The sequence below is a fragment of the Petaurus breviceps genome, unplaced genomic scaffold (genome assembly GCF_028583685.1).
Source record: "Petaurus breviceps papuanus isolate PSGF00001 unplaced genomic scaffold, PetGlider_PUasm1.0 90903, whole genome shotgun sequence".
NCBI lineage: Eukaryota > Metazoa > Chordata > Mammalia > Diprotodontia > Petauridae > Petaurus > Petaurus breviceps.
This window is the reverse complement of record NW_027187376.1, coordinates 18,949,332-18,972,774: the sequence shown is the minus strand read 5'-3', so window position 1 is coordinate 18,972,774 and position 23,443 is coordinate 18,949,332. Positions and strand designations below refer to the sequence as shown.

At 37.3% G+C, this 23,443-nt stretch overlaps 1 protein-coding gene and 1 pseudogene across 2 annotated transcripts in view; both read left to right on the top strand.

Annotated features, from left to right (window-relative positions):
• The first annotated feature begins 3,283 nt into the window (after positions 1-3,283).
• On the top strand, positions 3,284-5,798 carry LOC138151617 (tubulin beta-4A chain pseudogene; annotated as a pseudogene).
• A 1,174-nt stretch (positions 5,799-6,972) lies between these two features.
• The window catches only part of BMPR2 (bone morphogenetic protein receptor type 2), a 99,987-nt gene continuing 83,516 nt past the window's right edge, over positions 6,973-23,443 (top strand). For both annotated transcript variants that reach the window (XM_069075351.1, XM_069075350.1), the window contains exons 1-2: positions 6,973-7,210; positions 7,419-7,589. In XM_069075351.1, the coding sequence (XP_068931452.1) occupies positions 6,988-7,210; positions 7,419-7,589 (394 nt within the window). In that variant the 5' untranslated portion in view covers positions 6,973-6,987. The remainder of the gene's footprint in view (positions 7,211-7,418; positions 7,590-23,443) is intronic.

Sequence of the window (23,443 nt, the reverse complement as noted above, 5' to 3'; positions counted from 1 at the left end):
GAAGGAAGAATGGGGAATTAGGAGGATAAAATAAAAGAAGGAATAATCCTAAATAAAACTAACTCTTAAGAATATACAAAAATTGGGGCAGCTAGGTGGCTCAGTGAATGGGGCATCTAGGTGGTGCAGTGAATAGAGCACCAGCCCTGGAGTCAGGAGGACCTGAGTTCAAACCCAGCCTCAGGACACTTGACACACTTTCTAGCCGTGTGACCTTGGGCAAGTCACTTAACCGCAATTGCCCTCCAAAAGGCAAAAAAAAAAAAAAGAATATACAAAAATGGGGGGGGGTGGATTCAAGATGGTGGAGTAGAAATAGGGCTTCCATGCAGCTCCGGCTCCCACCTTCTCCAATTCATGTAAAGGTGACTCTGAACAAACTTTGGAGCTACACAACCCAGAAAATGATGCAGAGAAGCTAACCTCCCACTGAGGACAGCCTGGCAGGCCAACAGAAAGTGGCCATCACAGAGCCCTTGGGAACCGGAGATCTTAGTCTCAGGGCAGCCATAGCCAGCTGTCAGCAGGAGGAACTTCAGATCACCAGCAACTGTTGCGGTTTCCAGAATTATCAACCCATAGATGCTAAGGACAAAGTGAGAGGTCAGTGCAGTGTGGACTTTGGGATCCAGTAGTTAGTTTGGGAATACGCTCAGCGTTTGCCCCCAGGGTGAGAAGCAGCTGAGGCACAGTGGGTGTGCTGCCACATCCACATGGCTGCTTCAGTTCCTGACCTGCAGATTGTAGGGGCACCAAGCAGCCAGTCTGAGGGGTAATCACTCTTACTTTAACCTGCTTGGATCTGGATTACAGTGGAGGTCCTGGAGTGTGTGACCAGCTCGCCAGAGTGTGTGGAAGCTTCAAAGAGGGCACCCAACTAATACCTCTGGCAGCTGAGAAAACCCCAGCATTTGGTATGGAGCTCCCCTGTCTGGTAGCAGAGTCCTACTATGGCAAAAAGCCCAAAAGTCTAGTAATTGAGTGGCAACATAAACAAACAAGGGAAGCAAAGCAAGCAGAGCAACCCAACTGTACACTCTTATTTAGGGGACAAAAAGGATCAAAGCATGGAACAGGAGGAAGACAGTGAAGTCAAAACTCCTGCCCCAAAAGCTTCCAAGAAAAATATGAGCTGATTACAGACCATAAAGAACCTTAAGAAGGATTTTGAAAACCAAATAAGAGAAGTGGAGGAAAAATTGGGAAGAGAAATGAGAAAGATACAAGAAAATTATGAAATGAGAGTCAACAACCTGACTGAAGAAAATAACATCTTAAAAAACAGACTAACTCAATGACAAAAGAGGCTCAAAAAGGCAATGAGGAGAAGAATGCCTTAAAAAGCCAAATTTGCCAGATGGAAAAAGAATCTCAAAAGCTCACTGAAGAGAATCATTCCTTCAGAATTAGATTGGAGCAAATGGAAGCTAGTGACTTTATGAAAAATCACAATACTGTTAAACAAATCCAAACAAATGAAAAAATAGAAGGCAGTGTGAAATATCTCATTGGGAAAACCATTGACCTGGAAAATAGGTGCAGGAGAGACAATTTTAAAATTATTAGACTACCTGAAAGCCGTGATCAAAAAAAGAACCTAGAAATCATCTTTCAAGAAATTCTCAAGGAAAATTTCCCTGATGTTTTAGAACAAGAGGGCAAAATAGAGGTTGAAAGAATCCACCAATCACCTCCTGAAAAAAGATCTCAAAAAGAAAACTCCTAGGAATATTATAACCAGGTTCTGGAATTCCCAGATCAAAGAAAAAAAATATTACAAGCAGCCAGGAAGAATATTGTGGAAACACAATCAGGATAACACAGGATCTGGCAACTTCTACACTGAGGGATCAAAGGGCTTGGAATATGATATTCCGGAGGGCAAAGGAGCTGGGATTAAAACCAAGAATCACCTACCCAACAAAACTGAGTATCATGTTTCAGGAGAAAATATGGTCATTCAGTGGAATAGAGGACTTTCAAGCATTCTTGATGAAAAACACAGAGTTGAATAGAAAATTTGACATTGAGATCCAAGAAGCAAGAGAAACATGAGAAGGTAAACAGGGAAAATTAATCATAAAGAACTTCTCAAAGTTGAACTATTTATATCCCTATATGGAAAAACGATAATTGTAACTTATGAACCTTTTCTCAGTATGAGAATAGTTGAAGGGAACAGAGTGTATACATACATACATACATATGTCTATATAGGAGGATATATGGGCATATGAATACATATATGCATGTGTGTATATATGTGTGCAGGTTTATATAGAGAGAGGGCACAGTATCAATTTAATAGGAAGGGATTATACTTAAAAGGGGAAATTGAGAACTGAGAGGATATATATGAGAATATAATGAGAGGAGATGGGGAGAGACAGAATGGGGTAAACTATCTCATATAGAAGAGGCAAGGGGAAATGGTTACAATGGAGTGGGAGAATAGGAAGGCAAAAGGATATGGGTCAACCTTATTCTCATTGAATTTGGCTCGGGGAGGGAATGACATACACACTAAATATGGTATCTCACCCTACAAGAGAGTAGGGGGGAAGGGGATGAGAGGGGGGAGATGATGGAAGGGAAGGCAGGCTGGGGAAGCAGGAAGTTGGAAGCACCCACTTTTGAAAAGGGACAGGATCAAAGTAGAGAATATAAAAAGTGGGAGGTGGGATAGGAGGGAAGGAAATATAGTCAGTCTTTTACAATATATCCACTATGGAAATGTTTTGCATAGCTATACATGTACAATCTATACTGAATTGCTTATCTTCCCAGTAAGGGTGGGTGACAAGGGAGGAAGGGAATGAATCTGGAATTTAAAGTTTTAAAATCAAATGTTTAAATATATATATATATATATACACTATTATTAATATTATTTTACAAGTAACTGGGAAAGAAGATGTACAGGCACTGGGGCATAGAGATCCACTTGCCCTACTGGAAAGTTGGAGGGGGTATGGGAGAAGATATGGGAGAAAGCAGATTGGAGGAGGGGATATCCAGTGGGATCGTTATTTTGGGGTAGGGGAAAAATGGGGAGAAAATTTGTAACTCAAAATCTTGCGAAAATGAATGATGTAAACTAGAAGTTAATAAAGCATTTATTTGATAAGGAAAAAAAGAATATACAAAAATATTCAGACCTCTTTTTGCAGGGACAAAGAATTGGAAATTGAGGGAGTTTGCATAAATTAGATAATAGCTGAAGAAGTTATGTTATGTAAATGTTGCTAAGTACTATTATGCCATAAGAAATGATGAAGGGGACACTCAGTGCGCGCTTACCCCTCCCCAGGAGTGCGAGGACTGGAGCGTGCCCGTGCCCCCCTGCAGCCACCATGCACAAGATCGTGCACCTGCAAGCGGGCCAGTGTGGCAACCAGATCGGAGCCAAGTTCTGGGAAGTGATCAGTGATGAGCATGGCATTGATCCCACTGTCACTTACCATGGTGATGGTGACCTACAGCTGGAAAGGATCAAAGTTTACTACAATGAGTCCACAGGAGGGAAATATGTGCCCCGAGCAGTGCTGGTGGACCTGGAACCAGGGACCGTGGACTCGGTCCGTTCTGGCCCATTTGGGCAAATCTTCCTGCCAGACAACTTTGTCTTTGGCCAGTCTGGGGCTGGGAACAACTGGGCCAAAGGTCACTACACAAAGGGTGCTGAGGCAGTGAATTCAGTCCTGGATGAATTTCGGAAGGAGGCAGAGAGCTGTGACTGCCTGCAGGGCTTCCAGCTGACCCATTCGCTGGGTGGGGGCACAGGCTCAGGTATGGGCACCCTGCTGATCAGCAAGATTCATGAGGAGTACCCAGACCGCATCATGAACACATTCCGCGTGGTGCCCTCACCCAAGGTGTCAGACACAGTGGTGGAGCCTTACAATGCCACCCTCTCAGTCCACCAGCTGGTGGAGAACTCAGATCAGACCTACTATATTGACAATAAGGCCCTCTATGACATCTGTTTGCATACCGTCAAGCTCACTACACCCACCTATACGGACCTCAATCACCTGGTTTCTGCCACAGTGAGCAGAGTCACCACCTGCCTCTGTTTCCCGGGCCAGCTCAATGCTGACCTGCGAAAGCTTGCAGTGAACATGGTCCCCTTCCCCCATCTCCACTTCTTCATGCCTGGCTTTGCCCCACTCACCAGCCAAGGGAGCCAGCAGTACAGGGCATTGACAGTCCCTGAGCTCACTCAACAGATGTTTGATGCCAAGAACATGATGGCGGCCTGTGACCCCCGCCATGGGTGCTACTTGACAGTGGCTGCCGTCTTCCGTGGCCGTATGTGGATGAAGGAGGTAGATGAACAGATGCTGGATGTTCAGAACAAAAATAGCAGCTATTTTGTGGAATGGATCCCCAATAACGTCAAGACAGCGGTGTGTGACATCCCACCCCGGGGTCTCAAGATGGTGGCCACTTTCATCGGCAACAGCACTGCCATCCAGGAGCTCTTCAAATGCATCTCCAAGCAGTTCACGGCTATGTTCCACCGGAAGGCCTTCCTCCATTGGTACACGGGTGAGGGGATGGATGAGATGGAGTTCACTGAGGCTGAGAGCAATATGAATGACCTGGTCTCAGAGTACCAACAATACCAAGATGCCACAGCAGAAAAGGGGGAATTTGAGGAGGAAGCTGGGGAGGAGGAAGCGGCCTAGAGGGCTTCCTACTGGATCTGTCCCACAGACCCCACCTTGCCCTCCACAGTTCTGACCCTATATCACCCTCATTCTTGTCTGACACTATTCCCCTAGATTCTGCCTTGACCCTGTGTTCCCTCAGTTTCTCTGCTCGAATCACTTCATATTGTCCTCTGACCTCACCAAACCTTTATTCCCTCTAATTCTGTTATACTGTCTCCCTGATTTGTCTTCAACCCCATCCACACCCAGCTTCTCTGATCCCACCCAATCTTTTATTACCCCAAATTCCCTGATACTTTCCCTGACTTTTCTTTGACCTTATAATCTCCCTCATCTTCTCTGATCCCTCTAAACCTTGGCTCTCCTGTTCTCTCTCTGAAACTACTCCTGAAGGGGGAGGGGGGCGGAACAACACCACGAAAGAGGTATTTAGACCTAGAAGAAACTTTGAGATTACCAGCCATTCTTCATAAAAAAGGGGCCTTGCGTGATACACATAGAGAGAATGATGGAGTTGTATGTGACCCCCCTGATGCTTGGGTGTCTCACCTCTTCCAGATAAATTCCTTCCTCCCCCAAATAACTCCACCCTATGCTATGTTGGGCACATTTTCATTTTAACAAATGTTAAATGCACTTACTCCCACCTTAGCCTAGTGTTGTGGTTTGGATGGGACTGGCAGGGATGGGGTGGGGCTCAGTGAATGTCCCTGAACATTTAGGCAATAAAATCGTGATAACACCAAAAAAAAAAAAAAAGAAAGAAAGAAAAAAAGAAAAGATGAAGGGGATGGTTCCAAATAAACCTGGGAGGCTTTGTAGGAACTAAAGCAGAGTGAAATGAGCAGACCTAGAAGAATAATTTATACAGTGACAACAGTGTTGCAAAAACATACAACTTAGACTTAGGAACTTGAATCAGTGTAATGACTAAATAGAATTCTGCAGGACTAATGATGAAATATACTGTTCATTTCCTGATAGAGAGCTAAAAGACTCAGGAATATTAATTAAGTCATATTTTTGTGGGGGAAAGGGAAGGGGCATGTGGTAATTTGTTTTGCTTGGCTATCCATGTTTTAGCAATGGTTTTATTTTTTCTTTCTTTCTCAATTTATGGTCAAGATGGGAAAGACAGAGAGAGAGAGAGAGAGAGAGAGAGAAGGATTTTTAGAATCAAGAAGACTAGGGTTTGAAACCTGATTCAAACACCAACTAGTCTTGTATCTTTGAGCAAATCACTTAACTTTCTCAGCCTCAGTTCCTTATCTGTAAAATGAAGATAATAATAGTATTTACCTCACAATGTTGTGAGTATCAAATTAGGTTACATATGTAAAGTCCATTGCAAACTATGAAACACCTTATAAATGCTAGTCATTATTTTGTTGTCCGAACAGTACATTCTGTTTCCAACAGGAAAATCTTTTTTCCAGTTAATTGAGGTTTCCCAGAAAGTCAGGTATTGTGTGTTTTGTTTACCTTGATATCTCCTGTGATGCCTAGCACAGTGCTGAGCACATAGACACCTAATACTTATTGATTATTTGGTGGTAATTGTATCCAATTCAGTAAAACAAGTTGTATATGAGAAAGTGGTGGTGGTTCATTTAAAGTATGGTGGTTTAAACTTATCCTTTGTGATTATTGATGATCCTTTCTTGGTATTGTACCATTCTTTGTTTTTTTAATAAAATAAAAAGACATACATTTATATTGTTAATTCTATTAAATCGTGATGTATAGTTCTGTTATTCATAGCTGAAGTATTATGGAATTTTCAGAATTACTCATGTATCTAGATAATAAGTGATTTTTTTTGCTTTTTCTAGAGCTTGTAATTTACTCATTGGTATTAGAACATTTATATGACATGTATGTCATAAATACCAGAGGATTTGAAAGTTATGATTTGTTTGGGAAGATGTGTGCATTTGTTAATAGACATACCTCTTTTAAAATTGATAAGATCTCAACATTGGTATTTCTCAAATATTGCAAAAATATTTTCTTTCTGGTTTTGGGCATGCATATATGCAAACTGACACTAGAGACTCATATAAGGAAGGGTAGAAAGTAAACCTTTTGCAAATCTAATGTTAGCCAATTTTTTATTACTGGGGAGAACATTAATGATAGTTTCTTTGGTCATGGATAATTGCTTTTGTCAAATTATTTTGAAAGTTATTTTATTGTTGGACTACATAATATTACAAAATGAAGGAAGAGTAGCTATTACAATTGTATTTTAGTTTTGGGAAAAGAAAAGTGAAATCCATATAGCTCTGAACATGTTTTTTATAAGAGAATTATGGTTTTTATTTTTCTATTGATCCTTTTCTTTCTTTTTCTTTCTTTTTTAGCTTCCCAGAATCAAGAACGGTTATGTGCATTTAAAGATCCATATCAGCAAGATCCAGGGATTGGTGAGAGTCGTATATCCCATGAAAATGGCACTGTTTTATGTTCAAAGGGTAGCACCTGCTATGGACTTTGGGAAAAATCCAAAGGGGACATAAATCTTGTAAAACAAGGCAAGTCATATTTTGCTGATTTTGTTTATCTTATAATTACCCACAAATTTTTTATTTTAACTTGGCTGCAGAGAAGAAAAATGGAGAGCTAAATTTAAATCCTCCCTAGGAAAAAAATGAGCATAAATGCATATGCGTGTACATATGAACATTAAATTTGGAAAGGGTGACTCCTCCTAACCTCCTTTATATAAATGTTGCTTTGTAGGATGTTGGTCTCACATTGGAGATCCTGAAGAGTGTCACTATGAAGAATGTGTTGTGACAACTACCCCTCCCTCAATTCAAAATGGAACGTATCGTTTCTGTTGCTGCAGAACAGACTTATGCAATGTCAACTTCACTGAGAACTTTCCACCTCCTGACACCACACCTTTGAGTAAGTTAAAACTTGAAGCCAGAATTCTTAGATTATTCTTTTCTAGTTACATTTATAGTGTTCTCTTTATATTACTGTGAAAAGGTTACATGTTAATTAATTTTCACAATGCTTTAGGAAAATTGTTCTCTTAAATCAAAAATAAGAAAGGAGCATGGAATCTTAATAGAACAAAGGGATTTAGAGAAGTGCATGCTGGGTATGAGCAGGCTGCAATACATTATAAACCAGAAATTGTGCACAGGAAATAGTATAAAGAATATCATTAAAAGGGGCGACCAGGTGGCTCAGCGAGTAAGAGCACCAGCTCCAGTGTCAGTATGACCTGGATCAAATCCGGACTCAGCTACTCAGCACCACAACCAGAAATAACTGGCCATGTAACCTTGAGCAAGTTACTTAACCCCTATTGCTTAAAAAAAAAAAAACTGCTCTCAAATTTGGACAGGTAAGGGGCGGCCAGGTGGCTCAGCAAGTAAAAGCACCGGCTCCAGTGTTGGGATGACCTGGAGATCGAATCCTGGGCTCAGACACTCAGCACCACCCCAGAAATAACTGGCCGTGTAACCTTGAGCAAGTTACTTAACCCCTATTGCTTAAAAAAAAAAAGAATATCATTAGAGAATTGTACAACTGGAAAAAAGAGGTCAGTTACATAGTGAGAGCTCGTGTGCTCCATTGGTGTCCCTGCCTTTTTGGTTCTGTTGCTTTCTGGGCTTATTCTTCAATTTTATTTGTATTATTATTGTTATTTGATCATTTTAATTGATTCTATTCATTATTTCTTCCATAGATTTTTGTAGATATTGGATATTATTTTTCAGTTTCCCTAGTTTTCACCTCATCTCATCTTCTGCTTTTAAAAATTGGTACAGAATCCTCCTTTAGTGTCCATAATATATTATCAATTTTATTTTTTCCATTGGTACATTATTCCATTCATGTATTCTTAAGTAAGCATTTCTGCAGGGATTTTAGTGCCTAGATCTTTTACATTAATTTTTCATTGAATTATAAATTTTAAAAAAATTTACAATTCATTTTTCTGTTCATAAGTAAAAGTATTAAAAGTGCTCTAAGTGTGAAGCAGGATTGCTAAATCAGGTTGGAGGTTTTGATATGACTTTGAGGTTATGGAGAGATCCTTATACCTCTTATCTGGTTGATAAGGGGAAGAGAGAAGGTAGGAACCCTTTAAGTTTTTGTGAGGAGTAGAGTGAGCAGTGGTAAAGAGAAAATCCAGAAATCGCTGTAATAAAAAATCAAAAGGCATTACTACATTAAAAAAAATTAAATGAAACAAGTGAAAAATTTTGCAGCATTAAATTTTGGAGGGAGTAGGATATTATATAAAGTTTTTTCACAATTGTTTCTTCTAACTGAACCATATACTTTTAGTTTAATTGTAAAATATGTTAAGGAGTAGAAGTCTCTGAGTTACAAGAGCTATGCCATCTTCTTAAGCCCATTTTTATGAGCAGTTATAATAAATTTTTATATATTTCACCCTAAATCATTCATTCATTGTTATTATATATAAAGGCTGCTTGAGTAGTAATTGTTGAATAACATGATGAAGCAGCAAGATATGAGATGTTGGCCTTAACAGTTATCTTCAAGACTTTCTTCAGGTTGCAATTTTATTTGTCACATTAAAATATATTATAAAAGCATATATAGTAGTTATTTAGATATACCTTAAAATGATTATATGCAAAACTCAGGGAGGAAGATTATATATCAAGAAGAAATTTTTTCTTGTGATTAAATTTGAATTAAAGTTTCAATTTAAAGTTTTATTTCATTTATTATTTATCATTCTAAATGTCCTCACCCGTGAAAAAAAGAGACCTTGAAATCAGTTAATAGAAATTAGTTTGATTTATTTTAGAATTAAGTTTTCTTTCCCTAAGAAGACCTAAGCTAGTATAAATATTCCTTTAAGCCTCAGTTACTTATAGATTTTGTGAATAGATATTTTAACAAGATTTAATAGTAGATAAGTTAGAATAGGAAATGTATCTTTATAGAAATAAAATAATAGGATTAAGTTTAAATATCCCAGGACTATTTACTAAAGGTCAGATTGACAGCTGCAAGACTGGGGCAGGGTGGTAGGGGAGGCATGTAACTCAGAAGTTAGTTCCTCTTTTACAGTGAGCATCATAGACCCATAGCAAAATTCCTTAAAGGACCATTGAAAGGAGATTTCTCAAAAATATTCACAGAATGGTAGACATGAGTTTCAAACCAATGAAATATTTAATCTAGTATTTCTAGAAACTCACCATGATGCCCCTATACACCTAGCAGCTGAATATTGCAAATCTACCTACTTCTCTGTTCTTTTAAAACTTCTCTATCCCTGTAAAACTTATGAATTCGCCTCATGATTATAGTTCCTTTTTTTCTGTTATAAAATAAGCTCTGTAAACCTATCAAGAGGTCACTTATTACTGAAGGATTAGTTGATCTCATTTAATGGTAACTTGCTGACCTTACTATTAGATCGTTTTCTCTTGGAGGTAATAAGCCTCAGAAATTTCCTTTTTTTTAGATATAAATTCAACACTCAGAAACACCAGTAGTGATCAGTACACTCAGTCAGTAAGTGTTAAATGGCCACATTAATCTAAGTCAGGGGTGGGAAAACTGCGGCTTTGAGGCCACATGTGGCCCTCTAGGTCCTCAACTGTGGCCTTTTGACTAAATCCATACTTCATAGAACAAATCCCCTTAATAAAGGCTTTGTTCTATAAAACTTGGGCATAGTCAAAAGACCACATCCAAGGACCTAGAAGGCCACATGTGGTCTCAAGGCCACAGATGCCCCATCCCTATTCTAAGCTCTGTACTAGCTGCCCTGGGGACATGAAGACTAAAAAGTCATGGTCCTTACTCTTCAAGGGTTTCCCCTCCATTGAGGAGAACAGGAACATACACAAATCAATACAGAAAGTAGAAAAAATTAATACGAGATGATCTTGTTGGGGATGGAAGGTACATGAGGAGGTAATCAGGCAATGTAGCCACTCTTCCATGTTCCAGCTGCAGAGAATGATTGGTGCCACTTCATAAATAGTGCCACTTTTTCACACTTGGCATGAAACAGTTTTCTGGACGTGGGTTTTCTATTCAAATCATGTTCCTAGAACTCAGAAGAGCTGCATTGTAGCCCTAGTTCTATCCTTAGCTGTCTATGTGGCCATGACATCTCTTCTCTAAATCTTGTTTCTTCATCTCTAAATTGAGGTTTGACTATATGATCCAAAGACTTCCTTACAACTCAAAAATTCTGTGATATTGCACCTTCTATATAATTCCTTTGTAATAATGTTTTCCACTTCTATCCCCCAGCCATGCTCTGGGAAAATTGAGTTGCAATATATGCTTATTTGTCTTTTTCTGTCTAGAAGTTCTTAACCTGAACTCCATGAACTTTTTTTCTTTGTTTTTATTTTTTTCTTGTTTAGTATTTCTTTTTCTCCCAATTACATGTAAAAGCAATTTTTAACATTTCTTTTTTAAACTTTGAGTTCCAAATTCTCTCTTTTCTCCTTTCCCCATCTGTCCCCCACTGAGAAGACAAGTAATTTGATGTAGGTTATACATGTGTAGTCATGCAAAACATATCCATAATAGCATGAACTTTAAAAAAAAAGGTTTTGATAATTGTATTTTAACTGATTTACTTTGCAATTCTAGATATTTTACTCTATGCATTTAAAAATATTCTCCTGAAAAGGATTTCATAGGCTTCACCAGACTGTCAATGGTGTCCATGACACACAAAACAGTTAAGAACTCCTGTTCTAAGGCAAAAATTGAGTTTCAATATTATGGTGGTGAAAGGGGCAGTTTAAATGGCTAATATTAATAGCTGGGTCTGATATGTAGAAAGCAAACACTAGACTTTCTGAGATGTCAAGACATTATTAAAATAAATCACATCAAAATAAATGAGGAGTATCTCAGCCAGCTGATTTCAGAATTAATACTACAAATAATTCATTTAAAAAACTATTTACCCCCAACTTGTTTAAAAAAAATACTCAGCCAACAGTATCCTGTTTTCCCTTAGCAGTTTGTACAAAGCCATGGTCATTTGTTTTTCTTCTATTGCATATATTGGGTTTTATATTGAGTATCTTGGTTTACATGTAGTGTATTGGTTAAGAACATTTTTACTTCCTTCAAAAAGAACAAGGAATCTAATTTTTACTTGGTTTTACAAGTTGAGCAAGGTGTAATATGAATTTTGGCTTAACTTTTATTTCTAAAAAGTAGTTCTTCCTTTATGCATTACATGACAGGTGATAAGTTGGAGTCAAAATTGACAGAGTCCATAACCTTATGATCCAAAAACAAGGACTCTACCAATATAAATTCTGGTACTGTGTTCTTTTGAATAGGTGGGACAAGGAAACTTCTAAAGCTAGGGCCCTCATTCAGAAACTCTATTCCATTTATTAGGTACTTTCTCCAAAAAGAGAAGTAACATATTCAGTTGAATATTTGCTTTCTTATTAATCTTAATGAAAGTAACTTGACAGTGGATAGAATATCAGATTTTCAGGCTGTAAATTCTAGGTGTCTGGCCAAAAAGAAAAAACAAATTAATCCTGGGATATAGAGAATAAAAATGAAAATATTCCAGTTAAGAAAGGAACATTTTCACTACTGTATAGTAATGTTTCCCATTCCTCATCCTTCTTGACCTTTCAGTGTTTTACATAGTTGATCACCCCCAACTCCTACATATACTTTCCTTTGGTTTTTGTGACATTGCTTTCTTCTGGTTCTCCTATCTCTTACTGCTCTTTTTGTTGCCTCAGCAGTCATATCCTCTCTGGGTGACCCCTAAGGATCCATGTTCCTTTTTTTTTATTTCTATACTCTTTCTTGGTAATGTCATTGGTTCCCATAGGTTAAATTCCCTATACAGTAGACTTTCAGATCTGTATATCCTGCTCTAGTTCCATATCACCAACTACCCATTAGTTGTTTTTGTAAAGATGTTCTTGTGTAGGACTGTCAAATTCCACGTGTCTAAAATGAAACTCATTATTTTCTCTAAACTTTTCTGTTTCTGTTAAGGGAAACACTTAATTCTGGTCATTTCATTTCAAAATCTTAGAGTCATTCTAAACCTTTTCCTCACCCTCCATCTAATCAGTTGCTAAGTCCTATCAATTGTACCCTTTAATATAGCTGTCATCCTTCTCTCTACTCACATGATCATCACTCTAGTTCAAGTCCTGATCATGCCTTTCATGGACTCATGCCACAGCTTTCTAAGAAGATTCCTTGCTTCCAGTCTCTTTCCTTACCAGTTCTTTCAAAATAATCTTCCTAAAATACAAATCTAACCATTCCACTGCCCTGATTAATTCAGTGGCTATAATTGCTTATAAAATAAAATATAAACTCCTCAGTTTGGCATTTAATAAAACCTTTAACAGTGACTACAGTTTGCCTTTCCATGCTAATTAAGCATTATTCTCTTGATACTGTCTACATTCCTGCCACACTGACCCACTAGCTATTTTCTGTACTCAGAACCCCATCTACCGTTTCATTGCCTTAGGTATTGTCTCCCTTCTACCAAGAGCTTTTTCTGATGCCTCTACTTGATAAGGCACTCTCCCTCCTAAAATCATTGTGTATATATTTATCAAGCGTTGTTTTCCCTACAGTCAAACATTGGTATTTTGAGGGCCTTGGACATTGTGGATATTTAATAACTGCTTCTTACATTATGGTGAATTACAAAGTACAAAATAAAAGGCATTTTGGTAGTGTTACTAGTTGAGTAACTATGTAGGAAAGAATCACTTAAAATAGGATTAAATTTAATACCAAGTTAATGTAGCCTTGAGGGGGCTACATGTTGTAATTAAGTGTTTCCAAAATAACCCAAAAATCAAAGAATCTCTGAGTTGGAAGGGACCTCATAGACCATCTAGTACAACTTATAGTGAACACCACACCTGGAAAGTGATGACTTGTCTTCTACCATCAAAAAGAAGGCAGCCACCCTAAGATTTTAACATAATCCAGATAAACTTTTAGAGGAGGAAGAAATGTCACTAAGGAGAGCAGAGATAAAAGGAAAGCAGCCATATTAGACCTATAGAGAGAGATCTATGCTACAGGTGATAGTTGTCAAAGCACTGACAGGTTGATTCACAAGATGTGTAAAGGAGGGACAAGATGACACCTTGCTTGAAGACTTTTAGTGAAGGAGAATCATACCCCTTGAAAAAAAGCCCATGTTGATTTTGGTTGCCTTTTATTCTTAGGAAACTTTTCCCTATCTCATGTCTAGAAGTTTTCACCTGCTATTTTCACTTCCATCCTCTAGGGCCAAGAATATGTATCATCTTCTGATCTCCTTGATGATGAAAATACCTTGAATTTTAGGGGTGCTAAACCACTAAAGTTGTGGTTTAGAGTAGCTTTCAAAACACTTTCACTTTTAAGCGAAACTTTTAAGACACTACTAACAAATTCTGCCAAAGAGCCCATCACTTTTCCATTGAATGTCCGTAGCCCAAAGGCAACAAGACATGTTATTTCATGAGGCATTTAGTCACTTCTTCTTGGAAGTGCTTATGGTAAGTATAGAAGAACACCATGAAAGTAATTTCAGTTTATGTAACAACAGTGTCCGCAAAAGGTGATTAGGAGAATTCTACAAAAATTAAATAAGACCCTCCAAATCAAATAAACATATACTTTGATACTTGGTGACTTCACTGCAAAGGTGGGAATAGATGAGGCTAATGAGGAATATATTAGAAAACATGGGTTAGGCATATAGAAAGAGAGAAGTCAAAGATTTGCAGAATACACAGAAGTCTCAAGCTTCTATTCATGAATGCTTTCTTTACAAAACGAATTAGCAACTTGACATGGCATACATCAAATAACATTATCTCTCTCTCTGTCTCTCTCTTTCTCTCTGTCTCTCTCTACTCATTTAGTACTTGAGTAACAAGTGCTTTCTTCCGTTAAAGTATAGTCAGTTTGTGGGGGGAGGGGAGAGAGACACTCTCTCTCTCTCTCTCCACACACACACACACACACACACACACACACACTATACTGTAACAGAAGAAAGCACTTGTTACTCTTGTAGGATTCATTCCTGAGTCAGCTGTCTGTGTACAACTCAAACCACTGACTTGCTAGAGGAAATATCAGGATTAGTAGAGGTTAGATATAAGTAGAAGAAAAAAATAAGGCATATAAATTGAAACAACTTCATCCTGATGTCAATTATGATTATGAAAAATAAGAAGTGAGAAGATAACACATTTTTTTTCAGTTGTTTCTGACTCTCCATGACATCCTTTCAGGTTTTCTTGGCAGAGATACTGAGTGGTTTACCACTTTTTTCTCCTGTTCATTTTGCAGATGAGGAACTGAGACAAACAGGGCTAAGTGACTTGCCCAGGGTCACACAGCTAGTAAGTGTCTGAAGCCAGATTTGAATTCAGGGAGAGGAAGTCTTTTTGACTTCAGGCATGGTGCTCTACCTACTATATACCACTTTGCTGCCTTATATAAAAGATTTCATGAAGCTAAATCAATTACTACCACACATAGACCAACAGAACCTGAAAAACTCTTTAGTCAACAAAGTTTTACTTACTTGCCAAAAAGAGACACAACATCCAGTCAAAACTAAATTATAATATAAAATCACTTGCAAAATTTTACAAAGAAAATGATGGGAGATTATGAGCAGCATAACCTTATGAAGCAGAGAGAAGCAATGGAGGATAAGACCATTGTAAATATAGCTTGGCAAGAGGCCTAACTAAACACATTGAGCCTGAGGGCATTTAAGAATGAAAATATAGGGAGGACAAGAAACAGAAGAATGAAAAAGATCTGCAAAGATTTTGATAATAAACATTTTACCATCAGTGACAGGAAGATTCCTTGGATTCTAATATAACAGCCCAGATGAAGTTATAGAGGAGATAGAAATGGTGCTGAAGAAAGCAAAGACAGGAAGAGCAGCCAAATGTAGAGAGAAATCTGTGCTAGAGGCAACAGCAATGTAAAGGAATTGAAGAATTGAGTCACAAAACATGTGAAAGAAGATACTAAAAGCATGGAAAGCGTCTCTGGAAGAGAACAAAAACAACGAACTACAGAACTATAGGCCCACTTTCCCGTCTATGTAAAAATTTCCTGACAATCATCTACATATAGATCAAAGACAATCTCCATGAGGGTAATTAGCAGGCAGACGTTTGCAAATGATAATTCATAGTAAACCACATTTTTTTTTTTACCACATTGTTGAGAGATGTAGCAAATATGAGATCCTACAGTTTGATTACAAAAAGGCCAGTAACAGGAAAAGTAGCCTTAAAAACTCTTTTTCAGTGATCTATTTCATTTGTACTACACATTCATTCAAGATTCCTTGAAATACATACCAAATGGCAAAGAATTAGAAATTGAGGGGATGTCCATCAATTGGAGAATGGCTGAACAAGTTGTAGCATATGATTGTTATGGAATATTATTATGATATGAGAAATGATGAGGGGCAGGTAGGTGGTGCAGTGAATAGAGTACCGGCCCTGGAGTTAGGAGTACCTGAGTTTAAATCCAGACTCAGACGCTTAACACAAAAACTAGCTGTATGACCTTGGGCAAGTCACTTAACCCCAATTGTTCTCCCAAAAAAGGCAAAAAAAAAAAAAGAATGAGCAGGATGGTTTAAAAAAAAAAACACACCTGAGATTTATATAAACTGATGCAAAATTAAGGCCAGGAGGACATTGTATACAGTAATAACAGTATTTTTTTTTTTTTTGCTTTTTTGGAGGGGATAGGGCAGGGCAATTGGGGTTAAGTGACTTGTCCAAGGTCACACAGCTAGTAAGTGTTAAGTGTCTGAGGCCAAATTTGAACTCAGGTCCTCCTGACTCCAGGGTCCGTGTTCTATTCACTGTGCCACCTCAGTGCCCCAATAACAGTATTTTAAAGGTAATTTTTCCCCAGTTACATGTAAGGACAATTTTTAACATTCATTTTTTAAAAATTTTGAGTTCCATATTTTCTCCCTCCCCTTGCCATTCCCTGAGACAGCATGCAATTTCATATAGGTTATACATGTGTATTCATGCAAAACATATTTCCATATTAATTGTGTTGTAAAAGAAAAAACAAACCAAAAAAGAACCATGAAAAAAATAAAGTGAAAAATAATATTCTTTGATCTGCTTTCAGATTCCATCAGTTCTTTCTCTGGAGATGGATAGCATTTTTCATCATGAGTCCTTTGAAATTGTCTTGGATCATATTGCTGAGAATAGCTAAGTCATTCATAGTTGATCATAATATAATATTGCTGTTACTGTGTTCAGTATTCTTCTGGTTCTGCTCATTTCACTTTGTATCATCAGTTCATGGAAAAGCCTTTCCAGGTTTTTTCCGAAATCAGCCTGTTTGTCTTTTCTTATACCACAATGGGATTCCATTACAATCATATACAACTTGTTCAGCCATTTACCAATTAATGGGCATCCCCTCAATTTCCAATTCTTTGCTACTACAAAAAGGGCTGCCATAAATATTTTTATAATATAGGTCCTTTTCCCTTTTTTCTTTTTTATCTCTTTGTGATATGAACCTAGTAATGCTATTGCTGGATCAAAGGATATGCACAGCTTGATAGCCCTGTGGGAATAGCTCCAAATTGTTCTTCAGAGTGGTTGGATTAGTTCACAACTCCACCAACAGTACATTAGTATCTCAGTTTTCCCACATCTCTTCCAGCATTTATCATTTTCCTTTTCTGTTCTATTAGCCAATAGAAGTGAGGTGATAACTCAAGGGTTGTTTTTATCGCATTTCTCTAATCAATAGTGACAGAGCATTTTTTTTTAATATGACTATAGATAGCTTTAATTTCTTCATGTGAAAACTGCCTATTCATATCCTTTGACCATTTATCAACTGGGGAATAACTTGTATTTTTATAAATTTGACTCAGTTCTCTAAATATTTGAGAAATGAAGTTTTTATCAGAGACACTTCCTGTAAAAATTGTTTCCCAAATTTCTGCTTTTCTTTTAATCTTGGCTGCCTTGGTTTTGTTTGTGCAAACCTTTTTAAATTTAGTATATTCAAAATTATCCATTTTATATCTTGTAATCCTCTCTTATCTCTCGTTTTGTCACAAATATTTTCCTTCTCCATAGATCTGACAGGTAAATATCACCTTTTATGTCTAAATCATATAACCATTGTGAACTCATCTGAGTATAATGTGTAAGATGTTGGACCATATCTATTTTTTGGTCATACTGTTTTCCAGTTTTCTCAACAATTTTTGTCAAATAATGAGTTCTTGTCCTAAAATCTGGGGTCTTTGGGTTTATCAAACACCAGATTACTAAACAACAGTATTGTAATGATGATCAACTGTGAAAGACTTAGCTATTCTGATCAATACAATGATCCAAGACAATTTTGAAGGACTCATGATGAAAAATGCTATTCATCTCCAGAGAAAAAACTGATGGACTCTGAGTGCAAATTGAAGCATACTTTTCCCCTTTCTTTATGTTTCTTGCCTTTTATTACATTCTTTTTTGCTACATGGATAATATGGAAACATTTTACGTGATTTCACACGTATAATTGATGTCATATTGTTTGTCTTCTCAGAGGGGAGGGAGGAAGAGAGAGAGAGACTGACTGACTGAATTTGGAATTCAAAAAGTTTTTTAAAATGAATGTTGAATGGCATAACCAAAAAGAGAAATTTGTTCAGCATTTCATAATCATTAGGTAAGGAATAAAAAAAGAGATTCTATCTAAAGGTGTTTCCCATGAGATGGAGGAATGCCATTGCAGAACCCAAGTTGAAGAGGAATTCCCTAAAGATGGTGAGGTCCTGTGATGCTCCTGTTTGTTGATTACCTTGTCCTAGTCTCATCATGCCGTAGAGCTCTGCAGAACATGCTGAAAGATATCCCTAGCCATTCAAGAATTTGGCCTAACCACACACACACATGCACACACGCGCGCGCGCACACACACACACACACACACACACACACACGAAGAATGTTTATTGTTCTGTTTAAGACATGTCTTTGGATAGAAAACTATCTTCACTTATTAGTGAATATATTGACCTGGAGCAGACTGTACAAATGCAGGAAAAAGAGATTGGGTTACCTTATATGTCCCTAAACTTCTCTCACAAAAGACCATATTTTAATGACAACATTCTACTAGTATGGGGGGGGTGTGTGTGTGTGTTGTGTGTGTGTGTGTGTGTGTGTGTGTGTGTACACATGGACGTTTTTTGTAGACATTAATTACCAGTAGCTGAGTCAAATTTATATGTTGAGCACCTAAAATGTTTACAAGTTAGCAGCCTATTAGATCAAAATTTATTTTTAGGCAAAGTCAGGTAGAGCAGTTAGCTCTGCTATAACTCGTATATAAGTTCCTAGAAACACTGTACTATATAAAATCACACCATAAAAACCACGGGACTTAAGGGGAAAAATGAGATTAGGGGCACAACACTCAAAAATGTTATCAGTAACCTTTATAAAATAAGAACCTAATAAAAATGGTAATATAGTTTTTCATATATATTAATTGGTTTAAAAAATATAGAAATGCTACAGTAAATAGTAATAGAGTCTCTGGCCTCCAGCTATTGATTGGCATTCACTCCAGGGCTCAGAGCTGGCAAAGTCAGCTACTGTTGGTGTTAAGGTGACTATAGCTTCAGAACTAGGACGTGTCTGTACATGGGCAGGGGGTAGGGATGAAGGGCTTAGGTGTAGAACAGCCCCCCTTCACCCACGGTTCCTTCTACAACAAAAGAGATAAAATAAATATACCATTCTATACCTTGAGAAATACCTGAACTTTGTGGAAATAGGTGTTGGAAGGTTTTCAGCTTGTCAGTTATTGTGAAGTGCTACCATTTTCTGCATTCTCACTGTTGCTTGTGCATGAAATCCTGCATAAGCAAACAAAAAATTCATATTCTTCTCAGATTGTTTTCTACATATAAATCACATTGAAACAAATTTTCATTTTCAAAATAAGTGTTAGAGCAAAACTGACTGTATGCAGTAGTATTGGACTTGGAGTCAGAAAATCTGGGCTTGAATCCTGCCCCAGATACTTACAAACTATGTGACTCTGGCCAAGTCACTTAGATTTTCTCAACCACAATTCTTCATCAATAGAATAGGGATAATCATAGCAGCTACCTCACAGCGTCATTTTGAGGATCAAATGAGATAATGTATAAAGTACTTTGCATACTCTTAAGTGCTATATAAATGCTGCTCTATTACTATTACTACTACCATCATCACCATCTCCTCTATCACTTACCTCCACTTAGCTGTGTCCAGAAAGTCCTTCATATACCTTAGGGACCCTTTTTGTGCAGATCCCAGTCACTACTGTGACTGTTTGTCTGCTAGTGATGCCTGCAACTCTCAGGGCATCTCATTAGCAGATTAGCCCATTGGAATATATTTCTGTTCTGATTAAGATTGAATCCTCCCAAAATCTGCCACCCTAGAGAGTTTCTCTTTCCTATTTCTGCATGTCATGTTGAGACAAAAGTAAAATTAGAAGGTATATTACATATGGGAACAGAAAATAGAAAATTTTTAAAGTGAATTCTCTTCTGAAAATGACCATATGTACTTTCTTAGTCACCTAGTAGAACTGCTGTTTTAGGGCTTACTTTCAAGTTTTTATAATATGGATCTACTTATATAAATTTCTCAGAATCTTGAATTAGCATGTTAATCTGTAAGACTTTCTTTTTAAAAGAATAAATTAGTATGCTTTTATTTGGTGACTTAAAAATATTAATTTAGAATATATTTCTGGTTAAAAAAAAAGAATATCCCTTCTTCCACTTACTTTCTGTGTGACTTTGAGAAAGTAATGTAAACTCTGCTCCTGAGTTTTCAGATATTTAGGAAGGGGGTGCCTCAAAGTAATCCTCAAATCAACTACATAGGCAATTCTGCCTACTTTTTAGGCCAGTCCAATCATAAGAGCTTTTTCAGTTGACCTTGTCTAGAAGTGACAGGATGTTATGATGAACTGATTAAGAATTAAGAAAAAAAATTGTACAGGCAACAGATGATATTGGAAAAGGAAATGCAGTGTACATGTTACTGGGTTTTTTTTATCTCTTTTCTATTCCTAAGTTGATTCTTTAATTTTGTGCAATTGCCTAATTTTTTCATTATGGGGTAATATGGATTTTTTTGTTTTAAATTAAAAAGAAATATTTGTTATTCTTTAAGAGGCATACAGACCTTGACATAATAATCTTCCCTAAGACTAAAAAAAGTAAAGCAGGATAAGGAAACTAATGTTACTAGCATTTTAAAAAATGTATATCTTATTGAAGAAATTGCATGAACAAATAAATAAATGAAAAAACATTTATTAAATGCTTATGATGTGATAAACATTAGGATACAAATAGAAAAGCAGAGACAGGCCTTGCTTTCAAGGAGCTTACATTTTAAAAAAGAAGACAATACATTTGTATTTGCTATAAGTCAGGTAGAAACCCTCTGTAGACCTTAAGGCACAACATCAGAGTATATGGTAATGCCTCTTTTTTATTGTCATTTACACTGTTAAAACCTTATCTACTTCTGATGCTGAACCACGTGACAGGGCCAAGGCATAGTAGATAGAGTACTGAGCCTAGAATGAGCAAGACATTATGGTAAATTTGCCCTCAAACACTTCGTAGATGTGTGACCTTGGGCAAGTCACTTAATCTCTGCCTCAATTTCCTCAACTGTAAAATTTGGATAATTTCACCTACCTTGAAGAGATGTTTTGAGGATAAAATGAGATATTTGTGAAACACACAGCATAGTTCCTGATACATAGTAGACATTATATAAAGGCTTATTTCTTTCTCCATAGGGTTTTCCATAGGGTTTGCTCCAGCTTATCTATCCAGCCTTGTACATTACTCCCCTTGGCACATTCCACAGTCCAACTTGCTTAAGCTTTCTTATTGTTCCTCAGATACAGCATTCCATTCTCTCATTTCCTTGCCTTTGCTAATCCTTGAAATCGTTCCCTTCTTACCTTGCTTAATTATTTCTTTCAAACCTCGGTTCAAATACCATTTCCTGCATGAAGCCTACCACCCACACCCCAAATCACCTTGTATTTATTCTGTATATACTTAAATATGTACAAAGGATCATAGATCTACAACTAGGAAGGATCTTAGAAGCCACATTTAGCTCATTTAGAAGCTCATTTAGACTCAAGGGTGTGCTAATAAATGTTTAACAACCTGATCTTTGGTGGGAGATAGGGGGAGAGAAGGAGTGTGCTGATGACATACTTTTGAGTTTTAACCATACTTTCTTAAGACAATCCAGAGGTCCCCAAACCTATTTGGCCTACTGAGCCCCCTGGAAATCTACTTTCTTTAACCCTTTAATATTTTTGGTTGGGGTGTTTTTTTAATTTGCATCATTTCAAAGTACTACTGCCCTCACACCCCCCAGGAGCTGGTATCGTCTACTTTGGAAACCTATGAACAGATAATCAAACAATGATAATAAATCAAGCCTTGATTTGTAGTGTTTGCCATTTTCTAGGGTGTAAATGCTTTCACAGAAAATTTAAGCTAGCTCCACCACACCCCTGAGTTCAAACCTTCTCGTTTTACAGGTGTGATGTTATCCATGATAGAAGGTAATGCTTTGAGTACTAGCACTGTTTTCTATTTTGTCTTTATATCCTCAACCGCTTAAAATGGTGCCTGATACATAGTAGATACTTAATAAATGTTTGTTCATTGGTTGATATAAAAGAATAGTTATTGATATTTGATATCATAGTGGAAGATTTCCAATAGAGTGCTCCAGAACTTGGAGTTGTTTTAACATTTTTATTAGTGACTCAAATAAAAGACATAGATGGCATGGTTATCACAGTTGTATAATGCAATACTGTAGAAGAAATAGCTAACAGACTGGTTGACAGGCTAAAGTATAGGACTGAATCCAGGAAAATAAAATTTAATGACATAATTGTCAAATCTTACATTTGAGTTTAAAAAAAAATTTTAACAGTGAAAAAATGGAGAGGATACATAGCTTGACCACAGTTTGTAGGAGAAAGGTCAGGAGATTTTAGTGGACCACAAGTCAGTGGTATGATATGAAAGACATGGTGTCCACTATTAGGAAAGTTCCAGTCTTGCTGTGATCTGCCTTACTTATAGCACATAGAGTGTTGTCTATTTATGGGGGTGACACTTCAGGGTCCACAGAAGTTGCAAAAGATGAGAACTGTGATGACAAAGAGCTTTGATTAAGTGCCACGTGAGGATTAGTGAAAAGAACTGGAAATGTGTAACCTAAGAGACAGTAGACTTAGAGACACAGTAGCTCTCTTCACATAGGAAAGGTTCTCATGGAGAGGAAGGAATACATGGTTCTACTTGACTACAGTGAATAGAACCAGGAATAACCGAAGCTGCATAAGCAAGAGGTAAATTTAGGCTGGATAGAAGTTAAAACAACAACCACCACCACCACCCAGCATCCTATGGAGCTTTCTAAAGAGTGCAGTAGACTTTTTGAAGAACAATAGGTTCCCTTTCTCTTGGTGTCTTCAAGCAAAAGCTGGATCGCCACTTACTGCTGTTGATTAGATGGCTTGTGGGGTCTTTTTCAACCCTAAAGTTTTATACTTGTATATAGTGATAGATACGCAATAATGCTTAGAATCTATTGAAACTATAGGTAATAGGGATAGCAACATTTGAATCTGCTGTCTCA